General features: G+C 43.5%; 1 protein-coding gene across 9 annotated transcripts in view; it reads right to left on the reverse strand.

Annotated features, from left to right (window-relative positions):
• The window catches only part of LOC137783987 (membrane-associated phosphatidylinositol transfer protein 2-like), a 63,459-nt gene that overhangs the window by 29,349 nt on the left and 15,568 nt on the right, over window positions 1–18,542 (reverse strand). For 8 of the 9 annotated variants that reach the window (XR_011077372.1, XR_011077371.1, XR_011077370.1 and 5 more), the window contains 18 exons: window positions 17,554–17,770; window positions 11,640–11,854; window positions 10,734–10,855; window positions 10,200–10,433; window positions 7,413–7,733; window positions 6,802–6,897; window positions 5,737–5,841; window positions 5,570–5,634; window positions 4,962–5,052; window positions 4,358–4,511; window positions 4,057–4,246; window positions 3,836–3,955; window positions 3,532–3,743; window positions 3,085–3,260; window positions 2,546–2,716; window positions 2,317–2,448; window positions 1,167–1,328; window positions 154–302 (listed from right to left, as the gene is read on the reverse strand). Coding sequence is in view for 5 of the 9 variants with exons in the window: in XM_068574377.1 (XP_068430478.1) it covers window positions 154–302; window positions 1,167–1,328; window positions 2,317–2,448; window positions 2,546–2,716; window positions 3,085–3,260; window positions 3,532–3,743; window positions 3,836–3,955; window positions 4,057–4,246; window positions 4,358–4,511; window positions 4,962–5,052; window positions 5,570–5,634; window positions 5,737–5,841; window positions 6,802–6,897; window positions 7,413–7,733; window positions 10,200–10,433; window positions 10,734–10,855; window positions 11,640–11,854; window positions 17,554–17,631 (2,793 nt within the window). In the remaining 4 variants the exon portion in view is untranslated. The remainder of the gene's footprint in view (window positions 1–153; window positions 303–1,166; window positions 1,329–2,316; window positions 2,449–2,545; window positions 2,717–3,084; window positions 3,261–3,531; window positions 3,744–3,835; window positions 3,956–4,056; window positions 4,247–4,357; window positions 4,512–4,961; window positions 5,053–5,569; window positions 5,635–5,736; window positions 5,842–6,801; window positions 6,898–7,412; window positions 7,734–10,199; window positions 10,434–10,733; window positions 10,856–11,639; window positions 11,855–17,553; window positions 17,771–18,542) is intronic. The other variant, XR_011077373.1, reaches the window with a different exon arrangement.

Below are 18,542 nucleotides of genomic sequence, written 5' to 3' on the forward strand. Positions count from 1 at the left end.
AAGTTAGTCGGGTTCATCCTCCGGAGATCATCAATGGCTGGATTTAATTTAATTAAATTGCAAGCCATTCAAATAGTTGTTGCGATATTTTACGAAAGAGGTGGAAAAAAAAATCCACTTTCTATTAGAAGATGAAATAAAAACAGAAAGAACCTGTCTGAGTAAGAAGGAGACGACGTCCGTCGACTCCCAGTAGGAGGCGTGGAAGAGATGCGGCAGAGCCACAGTGGGAAACGCCGTCAGGGCGTCGGGGCAGTACAGCGCGTAGTCCATCCTCTTGCTGCCCCACCACCGAGAAGCAACTGCAGCCGGGAGCGAGCGAGGGAGAGAGAGGGAACAGAGACAGGCGGAGTTTAGGAATCAGTGTGTCCGGTGAATCGATCTCTGTTGGCGGTGTGCACAACTCCACGTCTACGTTCTGCTCATGCAGAGGGGAACGGTGGTTATCACGAACTGGATCACTAGAGGATTTCAAGGGTTTCACGAGGAGACACTGGACTCCAAACTGTGAATGCGGACGCACAGCGGAGAGTCGTGAAGAGGTTTTAGAAACGCACACTCGCAAGGAAACAGCAGCTCAGACTCTGTGAGACTCTGTGGTTCTCGTGACGCTGAACTTGCGGGTCTCGTTTGGTGTTTTTTGGAAACACGACTACTAAGGGGGAATATCTGACAGAGGAAGACGTCAGAGGAGGACAGGAAGGAGCACAGGGAACGAGAATGGAGATCAGCATCCTTCCCTCGCGGCCTCTCACTACAGCTCTACCTTGCTCTACGTTCCTCAGCAGCCCGGGCGACGGGGGCGCTGAGCTGAAGTCTGCGATGTCAGACGTGACATCGGAGGTCGCGTCAGAGCTAACGTCCGAGCTCCGCTCAGACTCCACGCCGTTGGGTTTGGGGAACACCCGACGGATGGTCTTTCGTGAGCGCAGGGACGAGCTCCGAGAGGCAAACCTATTGTAGGGAAGGGCCAGCTGGCACAGCAGGCTGGGCTTTTTAGTGAGGCCGGCTTCACGTTTCAGTGCGTTTTGGAGGGAGGAAACGAGAACGTCAGCATGCAAAAACTGTCAGCTCGTGAACCAAAACTTGGTGGTCACACACACACACACACACACACACACACACACACACACACACACAGGGGAGGGGGTCAGAGGTCAACTCACTTGTGGCGATGTTGGAGGCGGTGTAGGAGTCAGCTAAGCCTGACACCTGGCTGGCTAGGCTGGCCTCGCTGGACCTGCGGTTGTACCGCAGGTGAGGGACCCCCGGTGAGGTGGGCGATGGGTACTGGCCGTCCACAAACATGTGTGAGTGAAGAGAATCCGCTGGAGAGGCAGAAGAGAGGAGTTAAGAGTCACTTTATGTACAATATTGCTTTGTTTCCACGATATGTTTTCGGTTTAAAAATGATAACTGTTTTTTTTAAATGCACCTTTCAAAAATAAAGTTACAAAGCAAGATCCAGAACATAAGACGTTTATAACAATGTACGATAACTTTGCAAAAACACACACACATCTTTCTTGTCAAGGTCATGAGCGACCCTGGAAAAAAAATGGAATTGTGATTGCGGCCTATTAATCATCACCTTTATCATGAAGATACACTCCTGAGTCTAAAGCTGGTGAGCAGCCACTTTGCTAATGTGATGAGGTCAAACTGTTTGATGAGAGCGGTTAACAGCAAAGTATTTGGCAGAAGCTTCAACAGAAGTCTGACAGAAACACCAGGAAATCAGGCTGTAAACAAGTCAACAGTTTATTTGGAAGTAAAACCGAATGTGAATTGTCACAAATTATCCGTAACAGCACAGGGAAACTGTGTTTGCACTAAAGCACTTTTGGTGTATTGTCAGATGAACCACACTGTTAAAACTGAAGTAATGGGAATAATCTGATAGCCGGCCTTTGTTTTTATCTTTTTAATGAGTTTGGCTAACTTGACGATTTGTTCCAACTAAACTAGGTTACTTAGCTTAGCATAAAAAGGTGGGCAAAGCTAGCCTGGCTCTGGTAGCAAATGCAACAAAGTCGGCCACTTTAAAGCTCTGTAATAATATTGTTTATCTCATTTGTTTGATGGAATAAAGTCCAGGAACCTTGGCTCTCCAATCGCTCTCGCTTTGTCTTCAACGTGGTAAGAATAGTCTTTCGAAAATGGATAAAAATAACGGTTCAAAAAAGAATAATTTCTTCTGAATAATGCATTGTAATAATGTCGAATTTCCCTTTAAGTACGTCGAAGACTGCAGCGAGAAAAACGTCAAAATCAAAGGGCTAAAAGAGATGAACTAAGCAAAAGTTAAAGACGCACTGTCTGTGTGGAGCTGCCAGTTGAGGACCGGCACGGGGATGGAGGTCTCGTTGACGGTGCTGTCCTGGTAGCGGTGGGAAATGGCACCGACAGACTCCATCAGCAGCTGCGGGTTGCTCTGCACGGTCTCAACTAGTAGGCCGAAGGAGACACCAAAGACTCACCGACATGTGGAAACGGTGAAGCAGTGAAATTGCCTCATCGTGCATGGAGGGACCCCGAGACTCACCCAAGAGCGCCGAGTGTCCGTCGCCCAGTGGGAAGCGCTGGTAACGAGGGACACTGAAGGGAGGCAGCAGGTGGAACCGCTTGTCCAGGAGCGGCTCGAGGCGGGAGGCCGACGGGTCAGCTGGATGGAACAGGTTGTAAACCTGCTGGCAGGCCGGACGCAGAGCGGACACTGAAGAGGGGGGAAGGGAACGCGGCAAGATTTAACGAAGAGAAAACTGAGGACTGACAGCTACAATCATATCTGAATGTAAATGAGTCCAGGTGTTGACTTGCCAGCTGTCGGCCAGTCACAAAATGCAGTCAGATTCGTAGCCAAAACTTTGAGATCAGAAACATGATCTTTGATTTTGGACACCTACCTTGTATCTCACACAGGAAAAGAAGTTGCAGACAACCACATCCTGCTCATCTGGCAGATGGAACCATAATATATGTAAACCACCAGCATGCACTTAGTCAGACACACGAGGAACATCGGCATGAACCAAACTAAAACTCAAAGGGAGCACACGGCATGAAGCAGCAAACCTTCCTCACCATCTAACGAGGGCACCACCGTCTTCCTCAGCGCGAGCACCAGCCCCAGGGGAGAGCCGAACATGAAGAAGTCCGTCACTTCGAACTCAAACTTCCCCAGGGAGCCTCCCTCGAGCATCGTGCTGCCGCTGGAGCGCCGCGACCCGGGCTCCCCGTGGAGCACGCTGGAGTGAAGGCTGAACACATTCAAGCAAAAGAAACAAAAGAAAAATGTAATAATTGACAACCATGTGTTTAATTGACTTGCTTAAGTAAATTTTCTGGACAATTTATTAACTAAATTCCTCTACAATCCTCTGAGAATTAGACAAACTGTAAAGAAGAAAACATAAATTTATCACAGATAATATCGACCGTAAAACTCCCTGATTCTGGATCTATGTATCTTATATATTTCATACCCTAAAACTAATATAAATGTCTGTGGGAGAGCTCGCGTCGCCTCACCTGGACAGGAAGGCCTGGTGGTGTTTGATGGTGTCCAGCTCGTACGTGGAGGAGTCGCTGCGCTTGCGTGGAAGTTGTCTCTTGGGGTCGTCGGGCCCCGAGCAGCGGGGGATGTCGATGTTGCTGCGGCTGAGGTGGCGGCTTCCTTCAAGGGTCGGCGAGGAAGGAGAGATGCTGTTTATGATGATACCCGGGGAGAGAAGGTCTGTGTCCTGGGAGACGGAGACAGGAAAGATCTCAACGACTCACGCCCGGTTTGACGTGAAACGCGGAATCGGAAAGGTCGGAGAGTCGAGCGCGTTACCTGCACACTGATGGCGCTGCCCCGTCTGCTGCTGTTTTGGCTTTCTGACACCGTCACCGAGCTGCTGCACAAAGCGTCGAACCCCAGGATTCCTCCGACGCAGTCTCCAATGACACACACCTGAGTCACAAACACGGAAATGCACGTGAATCTGCTTCATCTGGGACACGAATGACCAGACCTAAAAGACGATATATGAGCCTCCAGGTTTGCACACTGACCTGGCCGTTAAACGACGCTCCCTCTGGAGACTTGACGAAGTCGCTGTACACCTGATTGGCTCGTAAAATGACCGTCGCGACGGCGTCTTGGTACTGCGGCGCGGAGGTAGCCAAAAGAGGCAGAGCAGCCAAAGGGATGTGGTCCTGGCTGCTGGACAGGCAGCCCTCGTCGTAGCTGTAGGGGCTGAGACTGCAGAGCAGACAGGAAGAGGAGGAGGAATTGTTAACTGTCCTCGTGTTTTGACATCTGTGCACAGCGGGTTGTTTAAATGCTGTTGAATACTAAAGAGTAACGGCTCACTTGGAGACTAGTGAGAACGCATCGACACACACGGCAGGACAGGGCACCATCCGGATGGCGATGCGGCCCAACGCCGCCGGGTAATGAACCCCCATCACCGTCTCGAAGGCGCCACTCAGCGTGTTCAGGTCTCCCTGCTTGCTGTTCTGTTCACCTGCAAAAAAAATAAAAAGTTGCATTGCTCAACAAACTGCAAGTAGAGTTAAGACTCTCTCAATCAAAGTCTGTTTTTTTTTTTATTGGTCTACGCCAACTCCCGAGGGAAATATCCCTCTTTTTAGCTGGTAAATGCTGCACTATGTACACCAGCTCGGCTCTAACTTTGTCTGTTTCTACCAAGAAAACAGCTGCCTGCCGCTGGAAACAATGCTGTGAAATCTGTGAGTGAAGCCATATAGTAAAGTTGACGCCGCCAAACCAAATTAATGAGCTGAAAGATGCTTTTAACGCTTTAAAGCCGAAGACAACTGCAGATTCAGGTGATAATTCTTCGTAGGTTCGATGCGTTTCACATTGCAAAGCCACCCGTGGAGTTGGAAGTTAGAATAAATGTCAGCAAGTGGGACTTTTATAGTGAAGTTGCAGGATTTTGTAGCGGCTTTACCCGAGCCAGTGTCCAGTATGTTGCCGCCGTGCAGGACCAGAACGAGGACGTGGGTTTTGGCCGACTGGAGACACTGCTGAGACGAACAATCCTGCAGGTGAGAGGAGAGAAGAAGGAAGGAAACAGTGTTAATAGGGAAGAGCAGGGCGGATTAAAAGTGCAGGAGGAAAAGATGCTGAAAGAAGTGACAGTAAATTAATACAAAATAACATGGTCTCTCTTTTAAATCATTGTGAGGCTAAAGAAAGTGATCTGGGGATATACGAGGTGACGTAAGCAAAAGCCAAGAAAGAGTGAGCAGGTGGAATGCAGCCTTCCATTTCGTTGCCTGTCGGATCGATGTCTTTTTTGCATTTCACACCCCTCCCCCGCCCATCCCACAGCGTCGCCTTTGAGAGTTAATGGTTCAAGTGGTCGGTCTCTGGTGAGATGAAACTCAGCTGATGGCTGCAGCAGAAAGTGGATCCTAATTTCACGACACTGGCGGGATGACTGAAAGCTAATTTAGGAGGAGGAGTGTTATCGACAAGCTTTTTAATTAAGGGTGTTAGCGTGTGAGAGTGAGAGAGAGCGATGAATGAAATTAGAAAAAAGTTAAGAAACTGTACCTCCATCTGCCTCTCCTCATTACTCATCACAGCGTACTCCCCGCCCGACTCCTGATACAACATTTCTGTGAAAACATGAATTAATTTAAACTATGATTTATTTGATCTTATCCCCTCGTTACAGGATTGAACGTGAGCGTGAGGTTGAGGGTGGCTCCTTCACTCGCCTTGTGCTTCGTCCACCTCCATCGTTCCCATCTTGTCCATCAGATCATTGGAGCTCCACTTGGTGATCTCTTTGGCAAACATCTCCTCGTTGTCGGAAAAGTCCTCTGCGAAGAAACAAAGGTAGTGCAATTAATATGCGACACTCCTCCGGGGGTCAGAACAATCATATATCTCATAACACAGACATTTTTGGGAAACGGTGTATTTCTCATTTTGTTGTTGTTTTTAAATCTGATTTATTGATACAATTACTTGGCTTTCTTTCTGGCAGCTATTTTTAAGGGGCAAGACCGTTATTGTTTTTACAATTTCCACTCTAAGTAGGAATTTACATTCGTAAAGTCTTGCATATACTCGACTGATCGTCAAATATTTTCCTTTTTTTTGCCCCTTGCTCGTTGATCCCCTTTGTTTGAGCTTTATCGAAAATCTAGTGAGAAAACAACATAACTTAATCGTCCAGAAAACATGTGGCTTTGCTGTTGTTTGCTGCAGTCGTTGTGTAATTCTACAGAGACGCAGCTTCTCATCCTGCTTGTGAACAGATCTTTAGGTCCAGGACAGACAGAAGGGACGCGACGAGGATGACGCAGGCTGCAAACAGCTGCTGTGTGCAGGGAACAGCTGTTTCCACAGGCCCTCCCCCAGCTGACTTTAGAAGAATTGATCATGAATTAAAAATACATCTCGCCCCTCCGACGCTCTCATGCGAGTGCTCCGATTATCTGATTTTGACAGGTTGTCAATTATAAATTATCTTTTATTTCCATAACACATTTTCCCATCACTCAAACCTATTCACCTCTTTTCTGATACTTGCACTCTTTATTGTTCTTAAATAAAAAGTAAACTACGGGCCTCCATGAGAACATAAAGCAAACGCAGCAGAGGTGAGAAGGGAAACCTCGAGGTGCGCACAGATGTTATAACACCGGTAAATGATGAGTCATAATAAAGAAGCAGGGAGGCCGGACTGAAATATAAACACAAAAAAGAGCATGTTTGAAATACAGAATAAAGCCGCCGGCTGACAAGTCGCTTCACGCAGAGAGCGATGATTTTACCGTGAGCGTCGAAGAACTCGTCGTCTGTACTGTCCTCCGAGTCTCGGGCGATGCTCTGCATCCTCCACTCTGAGATGCTCTGGTGAGAAGGACTCCCTGTGAACACACACACACACACACACACACACACACACACACACACACACACACACGACACAGCAGGAGGCCGGCACGTCAAAGGGGTAGTTTGGATGTCGGCTATGCTCTCCTCAAAGACACCAGACTGCTTTGACAAAAGCAGGAATTTCACCTCACGGGAGTTGCTGTTCCATCGGTTTGTCTGTTCGTTTTGTTGTTGTGTGACTTTGGTGTTTTAAAGCAGCGGTTCGTGAGAGCAAAAAAAACAACTCATTTCACAGGGAAAAAGGTTGAGGAGCACTGAGGATTCACCAACAAGTCAAACTACAACACGAACAAACCGAGCAGCAGAGACTCCTCCAATCTGTGTGTTAAAATAACCGGTTTGTCAAAGGAGTCCGGTAACTTTGAAGAGAGCGAAGATAACGGCTTCAGTTCCCCGACATGAAGGTCTGTCTGGCAATATTCACATATTCTAAATACATAGCGTTCACTTTAACTGATATTCTTTAAACGGTGTCTACAATCCTCACCGCCTCTCTTGGACGACCTGTTGGAGGACCTGGAGGACGTGGACCACTGCTTGGTGAGCTCCCCTCGCGTCTCCAGCGAATCTCCCAGCTTTCCTCCCGCGCCTCCTTCCGCCTCGGCAGCCGATCCCAGGGCCTCGGCCCCCGGTGCCTGGTCGGCGGCAGAACCGTTGGTCTCGGTTCCCCCGTATTGGGCCATCTTCTTGGCCAAAGCCACCTGGGTCTCCAGCTCCAGCTGCCGGATGTCCTCGATGGTCAGGCCGTACCACTCGTCCTGCCAGCACCACGCCTGCCGGTGGGCTCGAACCATTACTTTACGCAGGCCTGCGAGCACAGCGACGAGAATTTATTGGCATTCCAGAGAAGAAGAAATCATATTTCCGTGACATAAATCAACTTAAGTGGGTTAACCTTAAGGATATATAGTTATGGCTGGCAGGAACAGAATGTCTTGTCAGAGCTTCACAGTTAAAAATGTCAGGTAAAGGTCCCGAGCAAAGGTGTCGGTTCAGTTTCAGACACGAGGAGACGCACAAACGTCTCCTCAGCCAGACAAACAAAGAAACATATTTCAAGCATTAATGATTCAGAAAAGTGGCCGTAACTTCTCGCTGGTTTCATTTATAGAAGACAGATTGACATCTCTATCTCTATCTAGCTGCATGAATATTAAATACAATTTGATAAAAGAAGCACACAACAGAATTTAAAAAAAAATATTTGTTAGTTTTTGTCTCGTGTAGGAATCTGCTGATTGTTTTTTTAAAGCAAAAAGAACATTCAGAAAATAATAATTACAAAAGTTAACTAAAATTAAAAACAAAACATATCTCAAATATTTAAGGACTCAAGTATAAGTGGAGTATTTTTCTTTCTAATACTTGAAATACACGTATCTGATTATACGTCTACGATCAAATTTTGGACTTTTACCACTGATTTGAACAAAAATATCTTTACAGCAGCAAATATAAAAAATATTTGTAGGACTTAATTATACACATAATATAGATACATACATACATACATACATATGTGTGTGTATGTGTGTGTATATATATATATATATATATATATATATATATATATATATATATATATATATATACATACATACATACATACATACATACATGTGTGTATGTATATATAGATACATACATATGTGTGTGTATGTATGTATGTATGTATGTATATATATATATAAAAATATTTCTCTCTCTCTCTCTATACACACACACACACACACACACACAGACACACACACACACACACAGTATACATCCATACATCTATAAATGTATAGAGGAGTAGTGAGAGAAATAGTGAGAGTAATAGTGAGCGAACAGGTAAAACTAAATACCAAAGGTACGTTCCAGAGTAAAGTCTCTGAGAGGCGGCAGCAGCAGGAGGAGTCTGCTCCGTGAGATAACGCAGCAGAATGGATTAATTTCCTGCCGATGTTTCTGTTTCCCCGCTGTGATTTAAGACTGTTTACACTCTGCGGCCCTCCGCTCGCTCCCTCACAGCGTTTACTTCCAGGCTAATGAAGCAGCAGCTGCTCCGTCTTCGTGGGTTTCTCACTCCGCGGTCTAACACGTTTTCAACCACAGAATGTGCCGCTGCCACCTCCACACACGCTTTAACAGAACTTATCCTTTTTTTAATTAATATCAGCTTCACTCTCAAAGATTCATCTCAGAGCTCATTATCACACACAAGTTCTAAAATATTGTCTTTGTTATGAAGGTTGTATATTGCAGACAAGCTTTATTAATGTGGCAGCGGTTATATCCATGGGATATTAATCTAATAACTTTGCTCTGTTTGCCTAATTTGGCCTTTAATTGCCTTTTCATGTCTTAATTGTCTTGGGAAAGTATTTTGTTGACTCAGGTAACGTCATTGAGATCAAGAATACCAAATCTGTTTGTCAGAGTAATTGTTTACTCTCATTTTTATTTAAAGCGATACTCAGGACCGGTGGAAGAAGTATTCAAGTTAATACTTATATATTTTCATGGTTATTATTATCATATTTTTTTGTAATTTCAAAGTTTTCAAGATGTCATTTTCTATTATTTTCTTTTAAAAATGTATAAAAACACAAGAGAGATATATAGTATAACTGGAGACGAGTCAGAAAAAGAAAAAAAAATAATTACAATTTTTTTTGTTGCTTTTTTATGATTATTTACATTTTTTTCAAGGATGTTTTACTTTGTTGTTCCCACAGTTCAGCATTTCCACATTTGTTTTCCCTGACTTTTTATAGTCATTGTTTATTGTCAACTTTTCAGCAGCAGCACTGAATTGTCAGGGTTGTGTGCTCAATTTATTTTTTATTTTTCAAGGTTATTTCCAACTTTTCAAAATTTCTCTCCACTTTTAAGATTGTATTTTCCCCATATGTGCAATGTCTTTGTTTAGAGTTACTCATCATTACTTTGACTTTTTAGGGTTAAAACCATTTCACTCTAGTTTTTTTTTTAAATTTATTATAAGTATCTCTAAGTCTTCATGCTTAACTTTAAACTTTTAAAATGATTTCAGACTTTTCATGGATATATACTCATACTTTACAAAAGTGATTCTCAGTTTTCTCAGGAACATAACTAACTTTTTAGGGGTAACAGTCCGACTTTACTTTCATATGAAGAGAAACAGAAAGAAATTGCCTTAAAGGTCACTTGTCTCAAAGAGCGCAAACACACTTGAAGACACACGCACACACACACGCACACACACGCACACACACACACACACACACACACCATGTGCAATACCTACCCACGTCGTGAATGAAGCGCTCGATCTTAGACTGCATGCCCCAGTATCTGAACTCCACTTTGCAGAGCTTGTAGGCGCACATGACGGGACACTCGCCCAGGTTCTGATTGATCTCCTCGATCCAGTCGTCCGACAGCGGGCCCCGTTTGGTTTTGAGGGACTGGTAGAGCTTCGGGTCTTCCTCCACCAGGTACTCGTGAGGAGTGATGTAGTCCTTCACGATGTCTATAGGGTCTGCAAAGGTGTGGGAACAAATGAGCATTAAAACTGATGCAGGTGTGAGCAGCGGGGGCGTGAGCGGCACAGATGTCACGACGACACCCGTCTGAGAAGGTGTGCGAGAGTTTTATGTGTCTGCACCACGGTGGAGTTTAGTATTCAGATGCTCAACACAAAGTCTGCCTCATCCCGCCTCCCTCGACATCTCACCGTCTGAGTCTTCACTGCACATGCCGGCGGGAACATTTCGACTCCTAACGCTGCTCACGATTAAAAATCGGAGGTGGGCGTGTCCTCGTGTGTGCGTGGACTTACCCACAGTCCGCTGTCTCTTTTCAGCAGAAGACATGTTGAAGACGTCCACTTGATTCCCAGTATCCGGCTTGTAATACGTCTCAATGTCAATTGAGAACTTCTCCACAAAGGGACAGGTATACCTGAGGAACAAAAAGAGAAACGGGTACTTAGAATCAGGGATGTGCATTTTTGTCCATTTCTTTATTTAGTTTGTAATCCCTCTCTTAGTTTTAGTCAGGGCTCGTTTGTTTAATTTCCTTCTGCTTTCTGTCAAATTATTAAAAAAGTGCCTTGATGTGTCCTACGTGTGTGTAAGTTAAGTAGCCAGGGTATGTGCTATATTATATCTTTAACATCTCCTGTGTGTCATTCACACGAGGCAATTTTACAGCTTGTATTGACTTTGGTTTGTTATTATTCATTAATGATTGTTATTAATTTGATGAAATGTATTGCTGAAGAAAAACAATATGTGTCCCTGGAACAGCTTCCTCCATCGCTTTGGCAGTTTACGAAGGAAAAAAATAAAGACTTGAAGGAATACACCAAGCTGTGAAAATTTGGTCTATTAATCCAAAAATTAATTTTAAAAAAGTCAACTGGAGGAGAGGATATAAAAAGTTGATTATTCAGCTGAAATTGGTCCAATTAAAGAAAAGGCCCCATCAGCAACATCAAGTGAGTTTTACTTCACCAATTTATGAATCTAGAAGTCATAAAATGAAAACCATTAACAAAGATGTATGACTAAGAAGTTCAGTTTCAATTTTAAAGTACGGCCAGCTGCCTAAAAATCACTTCATGTAATGTTTGCAACGTCTCTTTTTGTCGTGTGTGTGTGTGTGTGTGTGTGTGTGTGTGTGTCGGTGTGTGTAGGTGTGTGTGCGTGTGTGTGTGTGATGACTCATCCTCCTACGTCCTCACCGGGTTCGTGTGTATGGGTATGCGTTCCAGGACTCCTCCTCCACGCGGAGCGCGGCTTGAGGCAGAATGGCACAGAACCAGGACGGGATGTGTTTGCCGATGTGGTAGACCTTGTGCGTGTACTGACCCGATCCTCCGGGTCCGTCCTCGTACGGCTTGTTCTCCAGGATCTCCACCCCGCTGCCCTCGCCACAGCTCTCCTCGCGGCTCTTTTTCTGCAACCGGGTGAAAATACAGAGAGGGAGGAGATGGAGGAGCTGCTTCGACTCACCAAAATAATAATAAGTAAAAAGTAAAAAATAAGTAAAAAAAGGAAAATAAGTTAAAAAAGAAAAGAAAATGCTTGTACTTAAAATGCCATTTACAAATTCAAGCTTTATGATGATTCATGTTGTAAGCAAGTAGGAACAAAGATTCATTAAGTAAGACTTAAAAAAATCAAAAAGAAAATTGAATTTTTCTTTATTCCTTATTTTTAAATTCATATTGTACTTTTCAGAACCAGAATTAACATTATTGGCCAATTATGTGTGCACACAGAAAGAAATCATACATCTTTCTCAATGTACTTACTTAAATAAAACCAGGGAAAGGGACAAAAAAAACAACTGAACAGATAAAGACCAACAAGTACACAAAGTACGTGAACAAACAAGTCAAAATATAAACATTATATGAATGAGTAAAGCACTCTGTGAACTGATTGGATGGATGACATGTACATGAAATATACATGACTATATAGTATGAATATAGCGTACAGTACACTAATTTAACAAAAAAGTCTAAGATGACAATATTTTATGGCAGCAGTGGATATTGTGTCATTAGAGGATTGATGTGCATATGAAGAGCAAAGCAAGACCTTTGAAGTGTTCCATAACTGGAATGAATTGATGAATTGATTAAAGCGTGTGATTATCTGCTCCAACTTGAGGCGGCTAACGAGCATGTCGGCTAATGAGCATGCCGGCCACAGGGATGACTGAGGGAAGCTGAAAAAAGGAGTCTCTCCTCCTTTGCTCTCCATTTGCTTTGTTAACTCTGTGAGTAAAGCTCTGCAATGACAGGCGGAGCAACAAGCGGCCTACTAAAGACGAACAAAGCAACATTTTTATAATTTATCACACTGTTTTAGACGTGTTTTTTAGTTTAAGTCAAACTCTGCAAAAAGTAAGCCCATGCTCAAAGAATCCAACCTCATCCAGCCCCCGGCTGCCTGACACATATCCTCACGGCCGCCCTCCTTTCCCGTCAGCTTTAAATTAAACCCCTGAGACCCTCACTGCTGTCTCTCAGCCGACGCTCGTCCAGCCATGTGAAAGCCCTCGCAGAGCTGGATGGATGATGTTGCAGAGGCAAAGTGATGAGCTGCAAAGAAATAAAGAAAAAAAAAAGCGCCGCCGCACGGAAAAAGTAGAAGAAACTGCTTTTCTTTTCTTTCTTTCAGTCACATCCTCTTTATTCCTCCTCAGCTCTCTTTGCCGCTTATTCATCTCTCCTCTCCTCCGGTGATAAATAATCCAAACTAACTGTTTTGATTTTTACGGATGAGTTCAGGACTTAAAATAATCTATTTTAGGAGGTCAAATCAAAGGTTTCCTTCCCTATTAAAAAAGCAGCAGATGGTTCAACCCGACAGATCCTGTAACACTGAGCTGTGTATTAAGCCTGTTGCTTCACAGAGGGTGATGTGGATTACAGCATCTTTTTATAAACACACTACATCTCCTTATGAAGGCTCTCTGGCACCGCCTGTAAACTAGTGTTTATACGGCTGGTAAAATATATATTGGCCTCCTCTAGGATCTGATACGGGAGCCACATTTCGTACCTTTAAGTTCACGGCGAAGCGATTAACTGGTGAAATGAGGCGTTAATTAATCAATTAGTCTGTCTACAAATAATTAGGAAAGATTTCCTCAACCTCCGTTTACAGCTGCCAACTTGTGCTGCTTTTCTTTGTAAGTTAGCTATTTTTGCTGGGAAATGTGAAAAAAAGTGAAAGTCATTTGAGCAATAAATTAATTGACGAGCCTTAAATATCTTAAATAATAGTAGTTGTTTTACCTTTATTGAACCAAATAAGTCAATCTGTTTCCACATCAGCCGCATTTTTTGGTCATCCTTCTTATGAGAGTCTGCAACAGCACATTTCTTCTCATCAATAAGTCTGATTATTAGTGCTTCTTCGCTTTATTTCATTAGCATACAGATTGCCTGAGACCAGTGTGATATACAGTCATGTAAATCACAGCACTCAAATATGTCTATATGTGAATTATTCGTCATATTTATAAAACAACCATAGTTATATTTCAATACATCCACGTTACGCAGCCTTTATTGCCAACTGGTGCCCCGAAACATAAATGACCTAATGCACTGTAGTTTAAATCAACTAATTAAAATCTTAAATCTTAGCTTGCACAGGCCGACAAACTTCAATCTTTCCGCTGAGGCGGAGAGACGACCGCACGGTTGATATACTGAGTTCTGCTGCCACGCCGATGATTGAAAAGCTGTTTCATTCCTTCCATTGTAATGTGCTGCGGGTCGAGTTATGGCACAACGCGAATACAAATCATCGCGATCATTATTAACAGCAAGAGTGAGGTGTTGGGGGTCAAGAATGAGAGCTCAGATTGAACACGGCGCCGCCTCTCCTGAAGACTTTAGGGAAGTGATATCAGTAATGAAGGTCAGAGGAGGCAAACAGCTGGAAAATTGCTGTAATCTAGCAGGTAATGTAATTTAGGTGAGGAGCTAAGGGCCTTAAATTACCCTCCTCGTGTCTGCTGCAGTACAGGAGAGAGGATCTGACTATACAGCATTTCTCCAGGGACTTTGAGGTTTATTAATCTTTATAAAAACAACAGCTATGCCAGTCTTTGTTGTGTGGATGGTATAATATATTCTCTTGCACACAACCACAACTGAGAAGCTAAAGCTAAAGATTCAGTCAGCAGTTTTAGTAAGACCTTCAATTCCCTCTGCGCTGCTTTACTCAAAAACAACTGTCACGTGCGAACAACAGAGGGTGCTGCGTCTGCTGCTGAGGTGGCTGTTTTCTGCTGTTTGGCTGTCATCAAAATCAGAGGAACACACACACACAAAAACACACTTGTTGAGGAACGAAAGAAGCCAGCAAAGCGTGTTCAGCAGCTCTCTTAGGCTTGACTTGGAGCTAATTGCTAATGTTAGCATGCAAACATGCTCACAATGACAAATAAATCAAAGAAACTAAAGGACATGAATGTCTTCACTATTGTTTTTTACAGCAATCCTTCCAATAGTTTCACATAAAAACATGAATCAGCAACTTTCAGTTTCAAGGAGTGAAGCCAATCTTCAACCTGCATTCTCTCTCCTGACCACCAGGGGCTGGTTCTCTACGACAAGCTGTGGTTGTATAGAAATCTATGCTTCATGTGTTAGAGCTGCATTCTCTCTCTTGACTTCCACGGGGCGATTCCTCTGGTTGTATAGAAGTCTAGATAAATGACTATTTCTCTCTTGATGTATTCCTATAAGCTATAAGGTTACTGCTCACTACACACACACACACACACAAAATAATAATAAATTCATGGCGCTGTCCGTGGTGCTGAAATATCTCCCCCCATGTTTCAGATAAAAACAGGAACTAAATATGCAGGTGAGGAAAGACTGAATATAAAGAAATAACTCCTGGTAACACTTAACTTCAGAGGTCCGTGTTTTCTGAATAATCTCCCCAAACATTTACTCAGACATTTTCCTGTCATTTGGTACTAATTATAGGAAAAAAAAGAGAGTGTTCAATATCAATTAATCAACTGTAATTCATTGTTTGGGTAACCTAGAGAGTCCAGTGCACAGCAGGTTAGCTCAACATGCAAAAATGTGACATTTGTCGAACCTATGAAACATATTATTCAACATATGTAAACAACAACATTACCAATACGAAATTAATTTGTAATACATATTTATTTGGGTTTCAATTAAGCTGTTCTTTCCTTTAAATTTGTAACATTTCCAGGAATCCTACGAGTCATTTATTGGGATACTCTTAAATTAAAAAGACCTTGAATGTAATACAAAGCAGTGATGAAAAGATTAATCCAGTTTGAAACAACCAACAGTTCAAGAGAAAGAAATCTGAGCGAAGAAAAGAGAGAAAGCAGTCAGAGAAAAACAGATCTGTGTACAATTTGAGAAGTGCAACAAGCTTCGTGCAACCACTCTGTTGAATTATAATGGGTCTGGCTCTGCTGAGGGTCTCGGTTCTGAGCTGCCCCTGAATAATTTATGCGACACCGCAAGGTTAGCATGAAGCAGGGGTACACAACGCCCCTCCTCAGGCGCACACACAGTCCTACCAGAGCAACAGAGGACCCTCATGCATCAAACGTTATCACCGGCTTCACACACCAAATACATTACCCATTCTGCCATTTTTCAAATGCTGCGCTCGCCTTTCAAGTCATGCATCAAACCGTCGGTTCAGTGGTGGAAAAAAAAAACAACCAACAACAACAACAGAAGAAGACGCCGTGAGAACCCACACACGGAGCTGTGAAGTGGACAAAATGATGGAGAGAATATAGCGCTGAAAATATCTCTGGGGAAAAGAAATAATAATAATAATTGAGCAATCAGCTTTGTGGTGCTATTTTGTGAACCGCGAGCACACAGTCATGCATTACAACCCGTTTAACACTACACCACGAGGGCGTTCGCGTTATTGTGTCCAGCCCTGTGTCCTGAGCGCGAGTGATGCGTGAAACTTAAAGCACATTTAGAGCCGGGCGCCACGTTATCATGGTAACGCCATCACGTCAGTCCATCTCTCTCTCTCTCTCTCTCTGTCTCTCTCTCTCCATCTCTCTCTCGTTCCGCCCAAGTCACAAACAAATGATGCCATGCTGCAGCTGATGTCACCAGTTGCCATGGTAACCGGGACTCAGCTGTGACGCTGAGCGGGAGGAGGAGGAGAATGTGTGTGTGTGTGTGTGTGTGTAATAAGATGCATTATTAAAGCTGATATATTGTTTGTTTGGAAATTTTTTTCATGCATGCATGTAGGTTTGCTTCCATTTTCTTCATATTCGGTTTTACAGTCCATCTACTGTTTAGTCACGGTGATTCTTTGTACTGTAATTTTATTTTATTGTTCTATTCTGAACACACGCCATCTATGGTATGTCCGTTGGTCTGGGGAGAGGGACGCCTTCTTCCTGAGGTTTTTTCAATATGATAGAGGATTATAAAGAACTGTGTATTTAAGCTATTGTAGGATAAACTATGTTAATAATTACTGCACATGCTTAGTAACAAAGTCTCAAAAACATGAAAGCAAACAACATTGTTGTTGATTTATTTCCACTAAGAACAAACTGAATGATTCAATCAGTCTTAAGTGATATAATGCACATAATGACAAATTCATTTCCTAGATTTATAGGTTCTTTTTTTATGGATTTTCAATTATTTTTTTTATTCACACATACTTAAAGACTTTCTTGTCTATGGCTAAAAATCACATTTTTTGTTTTGATTTTTCTGCATTTATTCGCTGAACAAAATACCGTCTTCCTCATCTTTCTTTCAGTGGGTGTTCTTTTGGGAGCTATATATATATATATATATTTAACTTCTGTGTGTGAGTGGGGATTTGCACAAAATTATTAAATGAAACACAATCCACGGGCATCTGGTCGCACCATCTGGCCTGCGGAGCGACACCGGCCCCGTGGCCCTTTGACCGTGTTGTTCACCGCTCTTGTTCTGGTACAGTACGACTCTTTAAACTCTCGCCCTCCCGCCCTTCCCTCCCAACCTTCACGCACAAAACCTGCCCTCCGAGGAAAATACTTTACCAGTTGTACCTGTAACTGGTCGCTGTCGTCCGAAGGGAAAGCCTGCTCACCTGGATCATGTAGAGCTGAGCGATGCGGTACTCCTCGACGCTCATCGGCATGGGGATGCGATACTCCTTGATCAGCATGGTTGTGCTGGAGTCAGGCCGACGCCGCCCGTTCGTGTGTCCGGAGTGTAAAAAAGCGTGGTCGACGCTCCTCTTGGTGGGCTCCGCTACCCGAGCAGCATGTTCAAACAGCGAGGATGGGAGTCATTGCTATTCACGCCTGGGGAGACAAGAAAACCTCCTTTCAGTGGGTCGAACGCACCAGAACCGGTTTAAGAATATGTAGAATTTAGCGTCCAGCATTACTTACAAAGCAGAGGAGGAGTTAGCATGTTTGTCTCAAGGATTACCCCCCACCCCTTCTCCCACTTCCCCCCTTGTACACAAGCCAACATTTCCTGTGTGTGTGTCCTCCAGCCCTCCTGCAGATCTATTACAAGGTAATCCACTGACCTAGCATCATGCCTGAAATCCCCCAGCAACCTAAATCCCAACTGTGTCGGCACACTGAAGATTCAGCCAAGTTGTGGTCAGTGTTCCTTTTGAAGGCAGGTATGATCAAGTATTACAATTTCTCCTTTATACTTGTTACTACATTTTAGAGGAAAATATTGTGCTTTTCACTGCACTTTATTCATTTGACAGCTGGAGTTACTAGTTATATCACAGATTATGAAATAGGTTTGTAAAATATGATGCTTTTTTACGAGCACAAATGATTTTTGTTCTGAACTGCTTTGTGGCCACTTGGGGGCAGCAGAAACAAACTGTAACGCATCACAGACTTGTCGCCTTTTAAGTTAATTTGCTGAACTTGTTTTGTGAAAAAGTTTCTTATTTCCACATCCAGTTGTCCCCGAGCAGCACAAGTATTCATGAGCAGTCTTTGTGGTCGAGCCAGTTGACGAATCAGAATCCAGTAATCTCTCTTTCAGCTCCGTTTTTGGTCTCCACCACCTCCCGTGGGATCGATCCGTCTCTTTCGCTGCTAA

The sequence above is a fragment of the Clinocottus analis genome, unplaced genomic scaffold (assembly GCF_023055335.1).
Source record: "Clinocottus analis isolate CAN_PGR_092001 unplaced genomic scaffold, fCliAna1.0.p SCAF_13, whole genome shotgun sequence".
Lineage (NCBI taxonomy): Eukaryota > Metazoa > Chordata > Actinopteri > Perciformes > Cottidae > Clinocottus > Clinocottus analis.